Source organism: Gordionus sp. m RMFG-2023, chromosome 3, assembly GCF_954871325.1.
Source record: "Gordionus sp. m RMFG-2023 chromosome 3, tfGorSpeb1-WG-v2, whole genome shotgun sequence".
NCBI classification, from domain to species: domain Eukaryota; kingdom Metazoa; phylum Nematomorpha; class Gordioida; order Chordodea; family Parachordodidae; genus Gordionus; species Gordionus sp. m RMFG-2023.
This window is the reverse complement of record NC_088777.1, coordinates 2,607,214-2,630,663: the sequence shown is the minus strand read 5'-3', so window position 1 is coordinate 2,630,663 and position 23,450 is coordinate 2,607,214. Positions and strand designations below refer to the sequence as shown.

General features: G+C 22.3%; 1 protein-coding gene across 1 annotated transcript; it reads left to right on the top strand.

Moving 5' to 3' along the window:
• Positions 1-166: 166 nt before the first annotated feature.
• On the top strand, positions 167-22,327 carry LOC135925996 (uncharacterized). Its single transcript, XM_065461626.1, has 51 exons — positions 167-237; positions 399-425; positions 474-503; positions 549-578; positions 1,376-1,393; positions 1,890-1,922; positions 1,990-2,013; positions 2,072-2,098; positions 2,233-2,253; positions 2,318-2,353; positions 2,407-2,430; positions 2,483-2,515; positions 2,570-2,590; positions 3,160-3,192; positions 4,879-4,911; positions 5,468-5,494; positions 5,540-5,572; positions 5,636-5,665; positions 6,568-6,585; positions 6,731-6,760; positions 8,250-8,294; positions 8,358-8,381; positions 8,443-8,466; positions 8,582-8,602; positions 8,655-8,687; positions 8,751-8,774; positions 8,829-8,858; positions 8,906-8,926; positions 9,780-9,815; positions 11,597-11,617; positions 11,684-11,716; positions 11,875-11,898; positions 11,945-11,980; positions 12,033-12,059; positions 17,598-17,618; positions 17,803-17,835; positions 17,893-17,916; positions 17,971-17,994; positions 18,117-18,140; positions 18,194-18,226; positions 18,284-18,307; positions 18,363-18,395; positions 18,447-18,467; positions 20,447-20,476; positions 20,541-20,555; positions 20,637-20,654; positions 20,779-20,811; positions 20,957-20,980; positions 21,036-21,068; positions 21,134-21,166; positions 22,088-22,327. Exons 5-51 carry the CDS (start codon positions 1,387-1,389, stop codon positions 22,117-22,119), a joined length of 1,284 nt encoding a protein of 427 aa, XP_065317698.1. The 5' UTR covers positions 167-237; positions 399-425; positions 474-503; positions 549-578; positions 1,376-1,386; the 3' UTR covers positions 22,120-22,327.
• The last annotated feature ends 1,123 nt before the right edge of the window (positions 22,328-23,450 follow it).

Here is a 23,450-nt window from a genome sequence, read left to right as displayed (position 1 = left end):
TTTCAAAAAAAATTAAACTGAATTGAGTTATGAAAATATTTTTATTTCACACAAGTTGTATGCAATATGTGATATAAATATAACTAAAAATATTTTTTCTAAACATGTTTTTAATTTTAAAAAAATTTATGACTTGCTAAATAATTTTTTATCATTTTTCTTTGAGAATAAAATAATTTTTATTAATTCATATATCTTATCTAGAAAATGTAAATGGTGTTTTAACAATATCTCTAGGTAAACACAATTATAAATAATTAAAAAAATTGATTAGCTATTATAATAACTTCCTCTATAGCCATATTGTTTAATATCATTCGATTAATTACACCTGTATTAAAAGAATCAAAATAACTTAATCATTACACTTAAATTACAATTTAATATGTTCTTCTTAGGACAAACCAAAAGATATCGAGAACCAGGTAAATATATTTTTATATTATACAATTTTTAATTTATTAATATTTTAGTCTCTGGATCTATAGAAATTTCTTATCTAGGTATAAAAATAATAGAAATATGCGATTCAAATAAAATTATTTTAGACGCCAAACCATATATTCTTGAACTTAATGGTAACTAAAAAAAATTTTTTTATTTGATTATCAATAATTAAAACCCAAATATCAGCTAAGAAGACAATAAAAAAATACACACGATTTTAGTTTTAATTTAATGTATCTGACTGATAATACAATATACGGGCTTATTAACACTTTTTATGATTGTTAGGATAATTATATTGAAAAATAATTTTTTTTTAACTTATTAATCAAAATTGTTATAAATCAAATATCATTTAAACTCGTTTTAGCAATATAAAAAGTTAAACATGCTAAGATCTACCTTAGAGTGGAGAGTAGATTATAAAATCAAAAATTTCAATTAGAGACCAAATACATTTTTAAAAAATTTCGGCTATGGCTATTAGTTGAAAAGGGAGTCGAGGCTGGACTTAATGTTTTTTATTCACTTATTTATACGTCAATGCCTATTATATTAAAATGTTTGCATAAAAATTTTGTTGGTTCACCATAATTTTGTGAGAAATTAGCTAATTAATCCACTCTGATTTATCAAATTTAAATACGTAATAAATAGTGATAATCTATATAAAACATTCAGGGCCCGTTAACCTATTTTTTGTTGAGTTTATATTTAAATTCATTGCCTATTATATTATTATATTTGTGACTTAGCCATTCCCCTATAAAATTACATGTTTTTCTATAAATTGATCGCAGAAATAGATATTTCTTTTTTAGTTTTATAATGATAAAAATTTTTATTATATAACTCCAAGATTGATTGTTTTTATATGGATGATTTTGCTATTTAAACTTTTGCACTTTTAATTTGTTAATACCAATAGGTGAAGATATAATGAAAGGTATATCTATCATAATTATTTTTTATCTATACTTGAATATTTTTTTATGAGTTACATTATATAAGATATAATTAATTTATAGGATGTTAAGTATAAATTATTTGATAATTTCAAAAAAGCAAGAGATATAAAGCGTAATTTTTTTTAATGGATTTTTTGTTAATTAAAGTATAATGAGCCTTTAAAGAAATATGAAGTTTTTATTTAAAAAAAATTTATGCAATATAGAATAAGCACTTTAAAACAATTTTTTTTAAAATTTGGTAAAAATATAAGAAATCTGCACCTCTTGATGGGAGATACTGGGGATATTATATATGAGATATGAAATAATATCTGATCTAAGCTCAATTTAAAGATTTTTCAACTGTATAATATTAAATCAATTATAATAATTATAATTTTAATCAGATATTACCAAGAGTTAAATAATCGATAAATAAATATGTACTTATATATAATATTTTTAAAAAATATTTTTAAAACATCTGTTTAGTTCCGAATGTGATAATTTGTAGGCTTGATCAAAGTAAGCCATTATTTTAAATTAATTGCGTCTCTTATAAGAAATATTAATTAAAAATAATTATTTTCAGAAAACTTCATTTGTGAAAGAGAAAGTATTTAAAATCAAAATTTCTTTAAAAATTTTGCATAATATTTAATTTTCATTTATAGAAGGATATACCACAAAAACCACGTCAGGTTTTTAAATGTACCTTATCACGAAAAGCGCTTATTTTTTTCGATGTTTATGATTATTACTAATTATTTAATAATATCATGTTGCCAATAAATCAATATATATTTACAATATATTTTTATGAAATCATTTAAAGAATTGGAAATGATTATAAAAGGTAAAATTATGAATATATATATAATATATATTATATTAAAAAAAAATATGTATATTTGAAATAGATTACCTAAACGATACAGTAGATCACTACCTAATAAGTATATTATTTATAATTTTTTACACTAAATTTAAAATATTTACAAATATCAAGCCCCAGATTTGGTGATTGGAATAAGTAAATTTACAAAAATAATATTTTATATGACGATTATAATTGAATACATTAGGATCGGGAAATGAAACCCTTACCATTAACATAGGTATAATAATTTTTAAAATTTAACTATAATAATATATATGCCAATATAATTTAGAACAAGGAGAAGAGCCTAGAGGTAGAATTTAATATTTTGATTTATATAAATACATTATATATATTAAATTAAATACGTTTAGCAGAATATATTTTCTACTGTTTGAATGAGATAAAAGTGTTAAAAGTTATTTTTAGTGATATAAATCTTTAAAGATAGATTTAATATTTCACAATAAGGGAGCATCGGACGATATTTTATGAACCTTTTACTGTTAAACAATGTTTAGATGCAATCAGAACATTTAAAATCTAAGAATCCAAACCAGAATCTAAAATCTATATTTCACAATTTTTGAAATTTCTGCAATTAAGTATCGCTAATGTATTAATTTCTGTGCAGATTTTGACATGCCCTTTTTCGTTATATTTTTTTTTGAAGAACACTGCGCCTTCGCCGATAATTTTTAAGAAATACACTTAATAATAATATTGTATTTTTTTCCCCATAAACTACGAAAATACTTGTTTACTCATTTCAAAATATATTTCTATTTTTATTTAAATAATTTTTCTTTTTTTTACAATCAGTTATATGTTTTATATTTTTTAGCCCCTAATAATTTTTTTTTTTGAATTTTTATTTATTAGTTAAAAATATAACAGGAATCATGTTTAATTCAAGTAAACATTTAATTTTATAAGAATATTTTTTAAAAATAATTCTCGCGAAGGAGAAAAGAAAGACCCTTTATAACTTAAATATTATATTTTTAAAATATTTTCTTTAGGGAAAGATGAGAAACAAATACTACTAGGTATATATTTTTTTTTTAGTAATGGGAAAAATAGCCTGTTAAAAAAAAACTCAACTAAAATAATTACTGAAAAAATACTCATTAAAAAGTAAATAGCTAAGAAAATAATTGTAAAAGATTTAAAGAATAAATACTGTGATAAAAAGATTTCAGGAATTAATTCGAGAAATATAGCTATAATTTTAATTGTGCAAGTATATCCAGTTCATTATTATAATTTAAGAAGGGAGGGTATTTTTCACCTAGGACATATTTATTAAGAATCTTGGAGTTTTTTTTATTGAAAATGAGCAACGAAGGGATTTATAACATGTTATAACATTAGCAAAACTATGATATAAGCAGCCTCTCATATTCATTAAAAAAATCTTTTAAATAAAATATTATTTAAATAATTTACATTACAAGTTGCTAAACTATGGAAAAAAACATTCAAGCTTAAATTTGAAGAATATATAAATCAATATGCCTATATCTTGTTCAATACACGAAGAGAGAGGGGAGGGGGTAACATGCAAAGAGGCATATTTATATGTTCCATTAACAGCTTTATTACATTTGTCTTAAGAATAACAATTAATTTATTATTTTTTGAAGAAAGATAAAAGAAAGAAGATTATCATAAGTATACCGTCTATATTAAAACGGAAAGATACCACTTATATTTGCATCCTAAACAAAATTTCTTAGCATATTAATGACTTGAAAATATGTTTCTGATCTTATTGGAAATATCAGATAAGCACATTAGAAAATCCAACAAGAATATACATTTATTTTAAAAAATAACCATCAATGTTGTCTAAATATTCTTGGTAACTGTATAGTTTACTTCAAGAATTAAAATATGGCAACCATTTACAATTTATTTTAATCTCTGTCAAAGATACATGGACTCTCTATTCTTCAAATAGAAGATATTCTATCTGAATTGAACTCTAATAGATATATTGCAGAAAGAAGAATTTTAACTAATTCCACAAGGTGTAAATAATCAATGCTCCTACTCAGAATGACATCGTATTCCAATTTTTGCCCATCTACATGAAAATTTTAGATAACATAAATAATTTATGTAAGCGTTGAAATAATAGATTTCAATTTATTATAGGTCACCATTATCCGCGCCGCATATATAATAGTTAACAATAGAAATCTGGCAATAACTTTCGGTAAGGATAATAATCAACAACGTCCACATGAGCGGGAGGTAGGCAGTAACAGTTTGCATCCAATTTATTTTGAGGGGCTAAAGGATAGGCATTGAAGGGGGCATCGTTTATTTCTATAATAGAAATAGTTGATCTTTTGTTAAATATATTAAAATAAAAATACAAGCATAATTAAAAATATGCATATATCATTGTAATTTTTTTTTTCAAGTTTTTTTTCCCCGCAAGATTATTTGGTTGAGTTATTTCAACAGGCTTTTTTTTTAGGATCCATTTATTTGATATAATATTTATTTATTTAAATTTCTTTTATAATAAATACTCATATTGAATTCTAATAAATATTTAGAAGTTGATTAAATGTGTTTATTAAATTTTAGATTATCTGGATGGTTTCGTTATAATAACCTTGGGTAATTCACATTTGATTATATTTTATGTTAAAAAGTTTATCTATATTTTAGTTTTCTAAGTAGTAGATCAATAGTTATGATAGCTCTGGTTTAGTTTTAAAAGAAATTGTACATGTTAAAAAATGGACAATAGCCTTATTTCTAATAATTTTTTTCCCATAAGAAAATATGATAATTTACAAATATGGTCGCCAGCAAGCAGAATATGTAGCCAAATACTTTTAAATGCACGATAAGATTACGCAATATATTATTTGCGATCGAAGTATTCGGATTTTAAAGAATTAACATCTTGGAACTTTATTCTTTATCTGACACTTTACTAAGGTTCCAGAGTGAAAGATGGTTGGTAGACATAGAAGATTTAATAAATGATAAAATAATTTGAAGATTTATATTCTGATGTTTAATGTGGAATTTATAAAGGAGGAACTGAGGCCACGATAAGAGTTAGTCAAAATAATTGTTATGAAAAGTATATAAAACAGCAAGTCTTTATTCTCTTTATGTCTCACTAATATGAATATCCAAAATATATTTCTTTTCTTCATCTTAGGAAAAACTGAAATATTCCGTGGTCCAGGTATATATATATATAATATAAAATTCTTAATAATTTTAATAATAGTATCGTGGTATATCGCAATGATATCTAGTAAAGGTAAATAATATATAAATCAAAAGCAGTTCATTATAATGATATAAAAAATATATTATATCTTAGATGCTCAACCGTGTCTCATACAGCATAATGGTATATATCAATAATATATTTTTTACATTTGGATATATTAAAATTTACAATAAAATGATATAAGAACATTTATAATATTGTTTCATATATTTATGACTTTACATATGTAGATAGATTCACTTTGAATAATAATAAAAAAAAATTCTGATTTGGTTAGTGTTTTAACATTTAGAATATGAAAAATTAATAATTATTTCTATTTGATATTTATCATTATATTATACATTACTTCTCTAGCCAAATTAATAAGTAATTAATATTTAGTTTTATACATATATATGAATAAGAACAAACAGTGTGATGGGAGGGGGTTGGAGTGTATTGAATCTCTATGAATTCATAAAAATATTATAGTAAATTCATAAAACTTCCTATATTCTCTTCTAATTTGAAATCTATTATCTTAAATAATCGTTCAGAAAAATATATTCTGTTTTATTTTACCACCTTCTGACCACAGGATCAGTCTAAAAAATGAATGGACTAGATATTTGGCAGGATTTAAAATTTTGCAATTTTTAAGAGGGCCAAAAAAATTTAAAGTATATTCAATATATTTTTTTTACATTAAAAAAAATTTTAAAATAAAGACGGTGAAGATTTAAAAAAATCAACCATTTTATTAATCCAAATTTATTAGATTTTAGTGAATAGAACAAATATTTAATTGAGGATATTACTCATATATTGGATTCTTAATTATAAATAATATTGAACTCTTTGTAGATTATACTTTGGCCCTATGTCATAAAAGGGCATACCATTACCAAATACTGATATTATCATATTTGGTAAATAAATGTAAGAAGATTTTTACGAAATTTGCTAAATATAGTATTTTTCCCCACTACTCTATTCCTGATTTAAAATCATAAAATAATCTGATATTTTAACATATATAGCTATGGAAACCAATAAGAGTAAATAGTCAAATAAAAAAATATATGTTTCAAAATTTTTAAATTTTCAGAGATTTTAATTGTTAATTAAGCAGTTTATTAATATAACTTATCATATAATCATACTAGAAATTTATAAAGATATTTATACTTTTTTCTTATTTAGCAGTAATAAATGAAGATTCTAACTATCAAAGTAAGATAAATAACTAATTAAATATTCTTTATTCTTTCCTTATTTTCTTTTGAATTTAATATTTAATTAATGATGGTTTTTATAAGGATTTATGTTTTACATTTTGATTTTATTCTTCCGTTCATTCCTATTTTGGTTCATTATGGCTAACAATGAGAGTGATTTATTTAATTAATTTGGTTATATAATTGAAACTTCAGAGTTTTCGACTCCCATTGTATCTGGGATTATTCTGCTAAATGTAAAGGATAGTAGCAATGAAAAGTAATAGCGCTAAAATCATTAAAGTTGTTTGCTTGATAAAACTTTCTTTTGATATTTTTCATAATAATACAGGTATATATGAGTAATTATAATTTAATGATTCAATATTTATAACCAGCATGGTTACAAAAATATGGATCTTATGTTTGATATATAATTTTTTATTTCTGATATCATTTCAAAGAATAAAATGAAATCCAAGTTATACTTATCCTAGTTTTATTATCATTACCTATTCAACTGATGGTGGCAAAATATTAATATGCTCTCGCATGTAATCTCGTAATAATACACAACTATATCCCTCCATAATTTTACAATGTATTACTCCTCCAATTCCAATTGTGCAAAGATTATTAACATTTCTACCCTTCGAGGATGGGATCTATATAGTTGGGTTAACATTATAAAATTGGCACCACATGCAAGTTGATTCTAGTTTCATACATGATAAATAATTTTTCTTTTGAGATATTTAAAACTTTAAAACATTAAATTTGACAAATATTTATAGCCCTAAGCGTATATCTTCCATCAGGCGTTTTACCAGCGTTTTTCTTTAATTTTCAATATAATTTCTTATAGTTGTCTTATTTTTGGGGCTATCACAGAATAATTAAAATAAAAGAATAAATAATAAAACCTTTTATTCATTTTTCTTTATGAATTCATCTTGGCATTATGTATGAAAAACTTTATCTTCCAATTCTTTAAATAATCGACTTTATGAACCCTTACTAATTCGGATGTAAACAATGTAAACCTTCACTATAACCAAAAAATTTTAATATGTAAATATTGTATATTCAAATAGATATCTTAAAATAAATGTTTGTTTGTAAAAATTGATATTAAAACATAATCAAATAATTTATTTTGAATTTGTTATGTCTAATATATTTCTTTTTTGATTTGATGAGAAAATGTTTAACCCATTAACCATTGAATATCATTACCATATAGAAATAAAATATTAAATTAATAATAGTTTTTATAATATAATTTTTCTCTTTTTATACTAAATGAATGTATATATTATAAAGATTACTCATGAATAAAAATTATGTTACTCATTGTATACTAATTTTATAATCAATTTCATTTGTTTCATTGATTCGGCAAAATTTCTTTCAAAAAATATCAAATATACAATCCTAAATAGGAATAAGTAATCTAAAAATATTTATTAATTACTTTAATTTATAAAAATATTAAATTTGTTTAGATGAAAGTATCATAATTTGCAAAAGATCTAAACCTTATAATTCAAGTAAACCAACTTTAATTTATGTTGTTTCCAATAAAACATTCAAATTACAAATAAATATTTCAGACAATAATACTTGTAAAACGGAAAGTATGTACTTTAAAATAAAACCCACAAAACGTAACTTTCTAAATATATTTTTTAATTATAGATGGAGCTATTATAATTACATCAGGTTTAAATATATTGATATTTAGAATCTATTGCATAGTACTGAACATTTTTCTCCACATTATAAAGATATAATAATGTTACCAATTAATATTTACATATTATAAAATGATATATAGGAAATATTGCAACGGTTAAAGGTATGTAATTCACTTTAATTTTTTTAAAATACTATATTTGTATTTCTTATAGAGCACTTCAAAAATACTAATATATTAATCCAAGGTATATTATTATTATCATCCAGCTATATTTCTAAATAATTACTCATTTTCAAAATATCTTAAGATCAAAATTTATTGATTGGAATAAGTAAATTTAGAAAATGATCTCTATTTCTATAAAATTTACAATTAAATACATTAGAATCGCGAAATCCTAGCGTCTTTAACATTGGTATATAAAAATTATTGGAAATTAATTATTTAGCAAAATTAATATAGAACAAAAATATAGATTAACGGGTAAAATAATATTTTGAATATCGAAATTTTTATATCTACACATAAATTATGAACCTTCCTCCAAAAGTTATGTGAAAAATAAAACTGCTATTAAATATTATGCTGGTAAATTTTAATTAGGCATCTGAGTAAGACATAAAGTTTAAATAATAAGTGAACAATATTAAATAAATTGAAACTAATTTGACCTTTTACAGCTCTTTAAAAAAAATTTATAAAATTAAGTTTAAAATTCACACAATAATAAAATTTACTCTATCAGAAATTGGACCAAAGACTTAAGAAAGGTATTTTAATTTGGAGAACCAGAGTTATAAAATTTTTACCTATTTTATTCAAAGTATTTTTTTTATATTAAAAAAGATCAAAATATGGTCTATTCCAGATGTCTGTTTATGTGGGCTATATTTAATTTTATGCTTCTATCTAAATCCATTAATAGTATTGTGGAACATTAAAAAAATTTCTCCGCTTTATTTAAAAGATAGTAATATTTTTTTACTTAATTTTTTTTTTAAAGTTTATATTTATTTTTAATCTTAATTTTTATTATTTATTTTATTTTGTTCTTTATTTTCCAATGTCGCCTATAAAAGAATAATATAATTTAAAGATGGTTTAAATATTAACATTGATAAATCTAAAAATCTATTAGCCAATGAATAGTAAATATCGATAATTAAAGATGACGATGTGAAGTACAATATCTATTTATTTGTTCATCAGCTTCCAAATCAATAATCTAAAATAATTTATTTAAAAAAAAAGAAAGATTTTCACTAATTTTTATAATCATTTTATATTATATAATAAGCTCTACTTAATATATGTATATATATATTTATATATATAGTAAAGGAGTCTACTAAACCTGGCAGATCTAATGGAAGTAAATTAATTTTAACTTGTGCTATAAACGTTACTTCAAAAATGAAATGCGTTATCGTTGCGTTTGAAATAAGATACTCGTTATCGTTATTTGTTACCTTGTGAATAAAGGAACAAACCTCGCTATTCTTAAAAGTAACGACTTACTCATTACTTTAAAAATGGAAAACATTATATATTTTTTAAATCTTTTTTTGTCTCCATAGATAGTAAAAATTGTGTAAAAAATAATATATTATTAGACTTTTTTAAATAATTCTGTATTTTATTTTTAACAATTCATTTTCAAAATTTTGAGCAGATAAACAAGAGCTTTGTGCTCTACATAGCTTTTTCTGTGGTAAACAGATGTTCAACTGGAGTAGAGAATAGAACGGTTGCGTTATATTTAATAAAAATTTTAATTGAGGAAATTTATTGAAAAAAATTAATGAATAATCTTAATTTTTCTTCATTCAGATCATCATTAATTTTTTATTTAACTTTATTAAAATTTGATCAGAATTCATATTTTACTATTATTTTCTTTTAGATTTGAGTTGCTTGATAACGAGGCTGAAATATTTGAATTAGAGCACATCACTTACAAAATATGAACTAAATGCCATTAATTTTCTTTATTTGTGTATAAAAAATGTTTAATTATTGAGGACAGGGAGGAGTTAAATCATCTTCATCTGAAGAAATAAATAATTGCCATATATAATATGAAATAAATTAAAATATTTTAGAATATATATTAATATAACTTGATTGATTCAATATTTATTGGATTACCAATCTAAAATTGTATTAAATTCAACAACAAAAATTTAATTAATAAATAAAATGAAAAACTTTGATTGTTGTGAAATAAAAACTCGGCTAAAATTATTTATAAATTTTAAAGTATGATATATAATATAATCCAGTTTCAATCTTGGCTTCATCAAACAACTGTTCATATCCATAGCTCTTCGTCTGGACTATAATGCAGTTGTACCCTCCACTTGCATCGATTGTTACCAATCGAATTACTCCTATTTCACTGCAAGTTCTCCAGTAGACCTGCCATTTAATAAAATTCTTGTAGCTGCCCTCAAAAAAGTTAATATCCTACCCCCCTTCGAACCAGTGGGCCTTATAAAAACGCCCTAAACCCGGGTGGTATATCCCTTATCTCCTGGACGAACAATCTCCCATTGACCTAGGATAACACTGAAATTGTTATTATAGCAAAGACTAAGCTCTCGTTTCTTGCCATAGAAATGACAGACCTTAAAAAATAAATACGCTGGTCCTCATTAACACAGATTTTATACCAAATCTCACTAATACGTTAAGGCTTTTAAAAAATGAAGCTCTCAATTTTATCAAAGCCAAAGACATAAGAATAACGAATCAGATTACAGGTGACCCATACGAGGGATTCTATTTTCGTTAGCAGATTTCTCTCAAAATCATTCATCTCTTCCCTGTTTTTAAAGAGCTTTTATAATGTTTTTTTTATATAAAATCTATATATATTAATTTTAATTTGTTTATTTTTTTAAATATATTATATTTGATATAATTTATTATGCGTTTCATTTTTTATAAAAAAATCTTTAAAATAACAACGTTTTGCGTTAACTTTACCCTAAAAAAAAGTGCGAACTTTTGAAACAAGTAACAAATGGCGTTCCTTTCCTCAAAAAAGTTAACGACGTTACTTTTACAGCATTAATTTTAGTTTCTTTTAATAAATATATTATTCATTCTTTAAATAAAAATATTTTTTGAATATATTTTATTATGATCAAGCAATTTATACCAAGGAATTAAGTAAAATATTTATTATATTTTTAGGCGATAAATAAATAAATATGCCAATGTATTTATTACATCTAGGAAATGTAAATGGTTCTCTAACAATATCTATAGGTAATGATGTTTTATACAATAATAAAAATATATTTTAAACATATTTAAGATTTTTTTTATTTATTTGCTAATTAAGATTAATAAATATACAACCAAATTAAGATTTTTATATGTCATTGGGATTAGAATTAATATAGTAAATATTTATTTCACTTTAGGGAACAAAACGTTTCGCGAGCAAAGTATATAATATATACATAATGGGATTTTTAAATAATAATATTTTAGTCTTGGAATTTCTCCATATAAGCAGCAATGATAAAGGTGAATAAAAATAAATAACTGCCTCTTAGAATAATTTATTAAATTATTTTAGAAGCGAAATATCTTGTACAGCAGAATGGTATATCCTTGATACATTTTATATATATTTTTTTAATAATTATATTTTATAATGACTAATATTAGTTTGCCAATAGCTGTCTTGGCCTATATTTTTCACTTATGTTTATAAAAATTAAAAAATAATAATAATAATGAAGAAAAGGCAATTATTAAATTTTTTAATAAAAGTTATAGTTCCTTGCCATATTTTTGTTATCCTACATAGATAGCTAAAATCAATAAGCTTATAATTTATACCAATTAATAAAAACGATATTTAAAAAAATATATATTATCGATTTAAAATAAACTATTAGGATGTGTCCTGGTTTGTCATATTTTCAGCTTTTTGAACCAGAACATCCTTTGCATTGTTATATTTATTTTTTATTCTTGTTTTGTTATCTTTCATTTTTTCCATATATTTTTTTTTCTTACTTTATAACCAGTGACAGATAATTTCAACTCATAATTTGCATTTTTCTCTAGGAGAAAAGGTCCAAACAACCTCCTTTCCCCTACTCATAGCTACGCCACTATTGATAACCAATCTACATGTTCAACAATATTAGAAACTTAGAGTTGAACCCTTTGATATAAATTTTAGTTCCACGAATTTCAATTTATAAAGGTTTTGATTAGGATCATAAGAAATTAAATTCTTTAAAGATTCAGGTTAAAGTTTAGGCATAAAGGTTTAATAATTATCATTTTTTTAAATATTATATTCATATATAGTTTCATAAATAATTTGTCATATTTTATGATAGATATAAAGGAACAATAAGAATAAAACAGAATTTAAAATTAACCCAATATTTTACAGTTAATTTTTTTTTTTCATTTGTATAATAAATAAGATTACGATACTTAATAAAAAATATTTTCTAATATATCATTTTCCAAGATTCTTCTCTGCGATGTTAGAATATATTTAAATACTGAAATTATTCTCACAGTTGAAACTCTGGTAGGGGGCATGGCGAATATTGTTAAGAATTCATGTTCGAGTTCCTCTATTTTTATTACTTCCCAAAATCTAATAGTATTATATTAATTCGTTATCGTTAAAAGAGAAAATAGTACCTATTAATTACGTTTGTATTGTATCTTTGGAAATATTTTAACATTTGTTATTTTCTTTCATTTTACAATATACATATATTCAAAATCGTTGTTTCGGAGTAGGGTTAATTATTTTACTTTAAACTAATGGAAGAAAGTTAATTTCCTTCATTATAAGAGCATGTTTCAATTATATGCCAAGTCTATATAAAAAATTTTATATCCATATAAGATTCTTCATCAAACAATATTTGATATATGGCATCAATATATAGACAGTTATACAATGTGCCATTTATAGGCTCTATTTCTCTTGATTTGAAGGAAAATTTATTATTATTTTAATTAAGATGTATAGAAATCACCTAATTTACTAAATTTTTTAAAAAAATGCTTTGGTTATATTCTTTAATTTTTATAATTATTATAAAATATGTAATGTAACCTATATATTAAATATATACTACATAATTATATTTCTTAATATATACTATGGAGTATATTGTGTTATATATTAAATCTAGTACAAATTACATGATATATAATAATTTTAAAAAAAATAAAACATTAACAAAATAGCTCTTAACGATAAATGTTCTAAAGAAGCGAATTAAAATAATGTTATGTAATTTTTTAAATTACATTATTTGATATTTATTTAAATATATTAATTATGCTTAAACCGGTTATTAGAGGGGTTCGGTTAGCATCTATAATTTTTTTTATAAAGTTCGTTTCATTCATTAAAAAATATTTTTCTATATAAGTTCGGATTTTGGGATTCAGTTTTTGAGGTTAGGTTTTCTAGATTCGGCTTTCAAAGTTAGGGTTCGAGGTTCGGTTTTCTAAGTTTAAGTAGATACTAGGATTAGGGAATAAATAATAGCAAAAATATTTTTGGAAAACCAAAAAGTTTAAGAATGGAGCATTTTCAAAAAATGGTTTATCTCACACAATAATAATTATTAAACTTTGTTAATTTCTAGGAAGGCAGGTGGATTATAAGGGAAATATTTATTTTAATTAATTTAACATTTCAAATTTATATATCTATCTATATACAAAATTCTTGTCATTATATACATTTTTTATAATATCGTATTTACATATAAACATAATACATATGTCCTTTACAATTTCATTTTACTTTTTCTTATCACTGACTTTAATATTTAACATTTCCTCTTCTTTTTAAATTTCTTCCTTCGAAAGCTAGAGTGTTCTTTCCTATAATCAAGAGTATATAGTTTAGATCGTTTGTTAAACCATCTGATTATCGTTAGTTGAATTGATTATCGAACATTATGAAACATCGTTGGTTGAACATCATTGTTGAAACGTCGTTAGTTGAACATTGCTTGTTGATTTGCTGTTTGTATTGATCATCCCATTTCTTTGACTTTGAATTCTCGAACTTGAACTTGACTTTGAATTTTTTCGATTTTGAACTTGAACTTGTTCACTTCTTCCTCCTCTAAAATTTTTTTCATTTGTTTGTAGTAAAATTTTATCGTCTAATCATTTTCTTGAATATCATCCTCCCATTAGCTTGTTCATCTCGTTATTTATTATCATTTTTATCAATGTTTGTAAATATATATTATGATCTCAAATAAAATAATTTTGGATTAATTGAAATGGAATAAATAATTTATCAGAATTATTCATAAGAATAAGAATCATGGAATAATAGAATATTTGGAATTTATTATACTTTTTTATTTATTATTAAATTATTTTTATTTTTAAATTTTACTCCTTTATTTTTCAATTTATACACTTTTTTTATATCATAATTTCTCTTCAACTTGTTCTTTATAAAAAAATTTCTCCTTCTCCTTCCATCTACAACATACGATCTCCATTTCGTACTCCTAATCTCTCTTTCAATATTATGATATTTAATCATCTTTGTTTTAATTTTCATTTTCAAAGTTTTTTTAAATTTTTTATTAATTCTAAATTTTTTTATTTTATTATTTTCTTCAATTTTTATTTCATTATTGTTTTTAGTAACTATTATTTCTTCAATTGTTATCAAATGATTTATTTCTTCTAATTTATAAGAATTTATTTCTTTTTTAATATTTGGTATTAATTTATATAATTCAATTTTATTTAAGTTTTTATTATTATGATATTTATAATTATAATTTTCATGCTTTTTATTGTAATATGTACCTTCATAATTTTTACTATCTACTTTTCCATTATCCTCGATTACATTTTGTTGATTGATTATATATTTAAATAAATTTAAATTTGAATAGTTAATTTTAGTTTTATTTGAATATTGTTTATTTTTAAAATATATTAACGTTGATTGTTTAATATGTTAAAAACTTTATATATATAGATACTAAAAAGAGATAAGAAATAATAAATAATTTTGATTTTAAAAAGAATTAATTTAAATAGTTTCTCAAAGTTAAACACTTTCTTTTACATTTACAATTTTATTAAAAATGTTCCCAAAAACTTTTATCCACGTCCTTCCCAGAATTGCAATTTTGTCATTTTGGATTATAAAAGCATCTAAGTTTTGAGTTTTGTCTTCATATCTCACTTTTATTTTAACGATTCCTAGCACCTCTATTCTTCCCCCATCATAGCCAGTCACTTTCGTATCCGATTTATTTAAGACTTTGATTCCTATCTTTCTAGCAATATTAATCGGCAATATCGAAAATTGTGACCCGGTGTTGATCTGCATGTCTACCGGTATATCGTTAAGGTATATTGTAACTTTGTAATCATCATTTTCCTTGTCATCATCATCCATTCTATTTACGTCAAATCTGTTCTTGTATGACTGATTATTGTTCTGATTATCATTGTATCTAGGTATGTATCTCGATTCGTTCTGATGTCTATAATATCTATAATTATTTTCATTATATTTGTAATTATCATTATATTTGTAATTTTCATTATTATTATATCTATAGTTATCGTAGTTATAATTATTTTTATTGTTAAATCTTGTAAAATTATTATAAGGTCTCGGTCCATTATACCCACTATTAACTCTAGGATTATAATTATTCCGATATCTTGGTTCATAATTATTTGTATATCTCGAATCTTCATAATTATCGTATCTCGGTTTCCACTGATATCTGTGTACGTGCGACTTCATCCCTTTATCGTGCTCATCATATTTCATCATCCTTAAATTTTTATACTAAATAATCTTCTAATTAATCTATGAATTTTATTTTATCATTATTGTCTTGTTTTAAATATTTCATCATTAAAATTTTATTATATTTTTATTCAATTTTATATTTTAATCATCTCTTACGTGTTTTTAGAATAATATTAAAATCATTTTCCATAATACTCTTTCGTCTAGCTTCACCATGTTTCAGTATAATTTGTAGCGTTTTACTTCTCTGCCACCATGATAATTTCTAGGAAGGCAGGTGGATTATAAGGGAAATATTTATTTTAATTAATTTAACATTTCAAATTTATATATCTATCTATATACAAAATTCTTGTCATTATATACATTTTTTATAATATCGTATTTACATATAAACATAATACATATGTCCTTTACAATTTCATTTTACTTTTTCTTATCACTGACCTTTTAAACTAAAAAATACAATATTCAATTTTAGATCTTTTAAACAAAAATTATAATATTCAATTTTAATATTTAACAAACTTGTAATTTTTTTGAGTGATATTTATATATAATTTAGACACAATAAGATTTAGATTACCATTATTTTAGGACATATAATTAATAGCTCGCATTTATTACAAAATGCAAGAAAACAAAATAACGCGTTTTTAATTCCTTGAAAGAAGTATCCACTAAGGAGTTCAAAAGAATAGTATATATATATATATATATATTATTATATACACCTATCATGGTGAGGATGAGTAATATGGGGTTTATGTCTACTTTTAGTAATTGAGTTAGGGCCGATATATTAGTCTTAAGTCCTCCACCCAGCGTCTACATAAGCGAGAGGGGAGGTAGAAACAGTTTACATTCAGTTTTTTGAGGGGGTTAGACTAGGGGTAGTATAAATTTATTGAAGTGTGGATTGTTCACAAAAAAAATTATTTTGAAAGTTGTGTATATCAGAGTAGAATAATTTAAAGAATTGATGGATTATTAAGATATAATAACTTGATTTAATAGACAAATTAAAAAATAAAATACAGATATTATAAAAATTACAATTAGGATATAAAATTTAACAAAATTAAAAAGTGTGATTTCTTTAAATTTTCGTTTCTTTTATAGAGCTATTTTCATATTAACCAATCGTCTGATTAAAACAATTATGAATATTCAAATAAACAAAAATTAATTTCTTATTTAAATCGTCTGTTTAAAAATATAATATGAATATTGAAAAAAAAAATAAATAACTTTACATTTATTTCGTCTGAAATATAATGAATATACAAAAATTAAATCGACTGTACATTTAAAAAAAAAACAATACATTTATTATTTTATTAGGTGTGGATATGAATGATCTAAGTAAGTAGATTATTATAATTTTAAAAATTATATTTCTAAGCAATAAACAAAATATTCTAACGGATAAATAAAATGATTTTTTTTTAAATTATACTAGTCAAACATAAATAATTTTATTAACAGTTTCATAAATATATTAAAATATATCATTCTCTTCTATTTTCTATCATTAACACTTATTTAGTTAGAGATATAATAATTTGTAAAAGGGATTCAGGTAATACTTTTTAATTTAATATTGCTCATTGGATATATATAAAAATATTTACTTCAGTCAATATCACTTGCAAAACAGAAAGTACATTTTAATTTAAAATTTACCATTACTAATCAACTACAAATTTATTTTTAGACGATACTATAACTGTCATCGAAGGTTTTCCTAAATTAATTATCAATCAAAAATTTATATGTTAAAGATATAATTATTACACATTTTATTTATTTGTAAAGTTTTTTAATACAATATATAAATTGATGCCTTATTTTAAAACGCAGAAAATATTTGGAATACTTTTAATGGTAGGTGTTTTTCACATAAAAAAATCTAAAGAAATTTTTTATATTTCACATAGAATACTTAAATTACCTGGAGTATTACATCAAAAGTATATTACCCCTTAAAATTAAATTCATTTAATATTACTTTTAAAAATTATATTTAGGTTCAAATTTGTGGATAGGAATAAGTAAATTAATGAAAGATATAACTTATTACGTAATCATTAATGTAATTTTATCAAGGATTGGTAAAGGGAAATCTCACTCTTAATTTAGGTAATATTATGATCTTAAAAACTATTATTATAAAGTGTAATTTTATTTTAGTACAAGATTTGAAACTCAATGGTAAGAAATCAATGTTTATATATAGAAAACTTTATATATACTATCAATCAAATACATTTTAGGGGTCAAAATATTAATCAGGGCGGGATTTTAATCTGAGCAAGTTATGTGGAGGTTTACAACAGGTGGTGTTAAGATAAATCATAATGGTTAGTAAGACATACGTTCATTTGGAATTTAATAATAATAATCTGAAAATAATAAAAATTTGTTTTGCACGTTATTTGTGGTTAAACAGACAATAATTTTATGAAATTTGTTAATTTAAATTCCACTTTACTCTTAAAGTTTATTTTATTCTTTTGAAGAGTCAACTTTTTTACTTTAAAATTACTATCAAATTTTTCAGTATCTTAATCATGCATTTTAAAATTGGTCTTAATCATAGCCATTTGATAGAATGTATTATACAGTTGGTTCAATTAGATATCTAGGCTTCTATTTTATTTAAGATGTTTTATATCATTTTTATATCTGAAATATAATAGCGGGGGTTAAAATATTAAGGTATCAATTATTTTGAACAAAAAAGTTATAAAGATTAAATGGATCTTTGATGAATAAATTTTGCATTCATCTTGATTACGTGTTAAACATGATCTATAGCAATAGATGTAAACTTAAATATCTCTCTCTAAGATGACTTGATTAGATTGCTGTATTTTGATTAAAAATTACCTTTATAATGAAAATGTTTATTTTAATTCAATGTGAAATTTTATTATTTTGAAGCAAAATTTGGTACTTTTTAAATCTCGCATTATAGCCAGGATTGCACACAATTTCTAATCTTCAGTTATAGACTATCGCTTGAAAGAAAAATAATAGAACTAACAAAATCAACAAAACTCCCAAAATATTTAAATTTCCCCTAAATAAATCTACCAAAAAATCTCCCAAAAATATTTAAAAATTCAATTTAAATTAGTATAATAATAAAGATCCCAAGAAAGAGAAGTGGCTAATTTTTGTAGTTCGTAATTTTTTTTAAATATATAAGCAATCAGAAAAAGTTTCCAATTTGTTTTTCTCACTTTTTCTAAAAATTAAGTCAAGAATATTTCTTATATTCTGTGTACTAATTAAAACATTTTTTTGATAATAATTTCACTGAAGAAGAATCATAATTATGGAATGGCGGCTGAAGCTACCGATTTAGAATTTAAAAGGCCAAATTTTTATAAAAATTGATAATATAATTTTTCATTCAGATATATTAAATAACTCTACTGATTAGTAATTAATATTTAAAATGATTAATATCGATATTTTAATTTTATTGTTTTTTTTTACCTTGAAACTATTAACGGAAATCTGTTGGAAAATGAAGGTTTAATAATGTTCTATTTGGTATTTCAGAAATAATAATAGACTCAAGGTGTAGCACAGAGGAGGTCAAAAGGGTCTCCTCTTTTTAGTTATTATGATTTGAAATTATGTTCTGTCATGGGTAAATTTTTAAGCAGGATTATGCACAGCGACAATATCGACTTTAACGTTGCGACGCTTATTGAAAGACATGTTTTTAAATCTATTTTAGAATATTTTTTTTTTTTAGGATTTTTTATTCACTGCAAAAGAGCTTGCTGATTTAGATTGAGGAAATAACGATGTATTTGATGTTTAAAATATAAAACCTAATGAATTATATAAAAATTTCAAAATTATTGTTTTTCATTTAATTTTAGGTGACTATAAACAACTTCTTTATAAAATATATACTTATTAGAAATATATTGCATATTTTTGAGTATTTTATATTACGTAAAAATGTCAAAAAATATATTTTACCCTTACCACTTTTGGAAACATTTAATTCTAAAAATGGTAAATTATATCAATGCGATTTTCAGGTACAGACCCTTTACCTTGTAATACAAAGAATTTATTAAATATAGAAATCGGTCTTTTTAACAAGACTACCTTTAGCAAATGCTGTATACGATATATTTTTTATTCTTTAATTTTTTACCATATAGTATCTGAAAGAATTTTTGATTATACTGAAGGTATGTTTACTATAACAATGTAATATAAATTCATTTGAAAATATTAAATATTATTCTTTGATAGAGGGAGGCTCAATTGGTAAAATATTTTATATATCGTAAATATAAAGTGTAAAATATTAATTTTTTTTAAAAAATGTTCATAAATAAAATAAAATAGAGATAGACAAAGGATGGAGTACGAATTTTTGAAAAATTTTGTTAATCGAAAAATCTTAACTTACAATTCAAATAAAATATTTGATTATCATTGAGGAATAATACATTTGTTATAATTTTTGAAATATATTAATGAAATCTAGTATCGGTAAATGGAACCTTAATATTAACTTTCGGTAAATGATTTTATTTAATTGATTACTTACTTTAATTGATTTAATAAGTCTCAATATGACCATAATCTTTTAACAAATATTTAATATTTATATACTATTTTTCCATGTTTTGAATCATCGTAAATCTAAATCAAAATAATTTTAGACAACAAAACGATCAGTGAACATGGTATAATATAATATAGTTTAAAATCCCTAAAAAAAAATTTTTTATATTATTTTAGTCACTGGAAATCTTACAATTAAATCACTTAAAGGTAGAAAAAATATATTTATAAATTATCATTTATTTTTAATTTTTTTTTAAAAAAAATAATTTTAGAGACTCAAAAAAATTATGTTCTACAACATAACGGTATGAATATATAGAAATTTAACAAAAAAAAAATTTTACATGTCGAATTTAAAATTTTATCGATATATAATAATTATTTTAAATTTTTAATTAATTTTTTTTTAAAACCTCTGCCATGAAATTGTTAGAATTAAACTTTGTATTATTAAAAATGATTAATATACTCTAAATACTTCTCATCAATGGAATATTTTGAGGAAAAAAAAGCATTATGTAACTAAATTAGCTTATATGATGTAAAGAATTTATAATCAGTAAATGTGTTATGCCTGATTAATATATTATTCATCTAGGTATTATTAGGTATATAAAACGACTCATTAATATAGCTAAATTTTCTTAGAAATTTTAAAAAAATTTAAAATACTTACCCTAATTCTTTTTATTATGAGAATATTTTGACCTTATTTGTTTGTTTATTGACATATTCAAAATGTTATATAGAAGCAAAAATAATTAATTGATAAATCAAATATATTATAATTGTTTCACATGATATCTTTTTTCATCTTGCTTTTTTGCCCTTAATTTAATTTATCAAAGATTAACAGTAAATTTTTAAAGGAAACATTTTGTTATTTGATTATAACAAATTTATAATTTTTATTTAAAAAAATAAGTAATATTTTATACCCAAATTAAATTATTTTCATTAGTTTTATGTAAACTAGTAAAAAAAAAATTTGACATTTAAAACAAGCAAGTATATCGATATAATTTTGTCAAATCATAGCTAAATTTAGGTTTTAACCTAATAAATAATATCTATCAATTTGTAAGGTTGCTAATATCTAGCGACAATGTGTTAAATAATAACCTAATAAATATATGAATAAGATTAGACTTATTAAAATGTAATCCACGTATTACTTGATAACGATATTTACGCTAATATATCATAATTGATTTTATTCTATTTAGGAGTCGATGTTAATAAACTCCAAGAAGAATAACCTTTATTGAAAACAAATTTACTTATTATGATTATAATTAGGAAAAGATTTGATTTATATTCATTTATTTTGTGGTGTGTTTATAACTTTATTTTGTTTGGTAGTAAACTTTATTTTGTTTGGGGAGTTAACTTAAAATTGTTTTGGGGTTTAAATATATTAATTTGATTATTATATCCAATAGACGCCTAAATTGTAATTAATTATGTTATCAATAAAAATATTATATCAACAAAGTTCTCATTTAGATTTAAAAAAATTAAATTTTTGAATTCATCTTACTGTTTATTGAAAATAAAAAATATTAAACATATATTTTGACAGTCATAATTGTATATTATAGAGATCTGCTCGGGTTGTCCATAGCCCGGCCCGACCTCGGGTTGAGGTCGGATTCGGACATAAAAACCATTTATTTTTGGGCTCGAATTGTAAGAGGTGTTGGACTTCAAGTCCTCATAGAGTGATATGATAAGTTACTTTTAGGTATCAAAAATTTGGATTTAATCGGCTAAGATTAATTTGTCAGATCTTTTGTAGAAACAGACACAAAAATTAATGTTCTGGGAACCCAAACTTCGAAAGAAAATTATGCGCGCAAAAAGTTAATTCTTAACAATTTCGAGAATAGTTTCGAAAAATCGTTGAAGAATTTAATATAAATTTAAGTTTAAATAATGTAATGCATAAACTTAAGATGACTAATAATATTATAAATATTTATAAAAGAAGAGAAACTTATTTAATTACCTTCTCTTTTCATTCTTTTATTGACTTTATCTTTTTAAGCTATTATCGGTGTTGTATTGAAGCAGAAGAAAGCTATAAACATTTTTGAATAGAAGCTCTTTAAAATATCCCTCTTAAATATTTACACTGATCCAAAAAGTTATTAAAGAGGCATTTATAAAAAATAAATCACAATTATTCTTCATAGCATTGGTATACATTCTCATAATTAGTGCTAAGTTACAAATAATGACACTTTATAAGAATTAAATGAAACTCCCATTTATTTAGGATAATTTAAAGGAATAACATATATCGCAGTGTCAATTAGTATTCATTCTATTTCAAAGAGAAAAAATTATATAATTCGGATTAATATAAGAACAATTTCTTCTTTTTTTCAGGTTAAAATCCCTTTTAATTTAATTTATCTTTAATTAACATTAATTAAACTTTTTGTATTAAAAATGAGAAGAAATTTCTTGTGTTTCCTGATATAAAAATTCACTAAATTATAATATACAATAAATGATTGAATTTTTTTTTTAATATAAACATTTTTTTTAAATTTATTTATTTAAATTGATTTTCTCCAATTCCTT

Coding starts and splice junctions, on each gene's coding strand:
- LOC135925996 (XM_065461626.1), top strand. Junction 3,193..4,878: donor AGGAATCATGTTTAATTCAA/GTAAACATTTAA, acceptor ATTAAATTTTAG/ATTATCTGGATGGTTTCGTT. Junction 18,141..18,193: donor TATTTGGAATACTTTTAATG/GTAGGTGTTTTT, acceptor TATTTCACATAG/AATACTTAAATTACCTGGAG.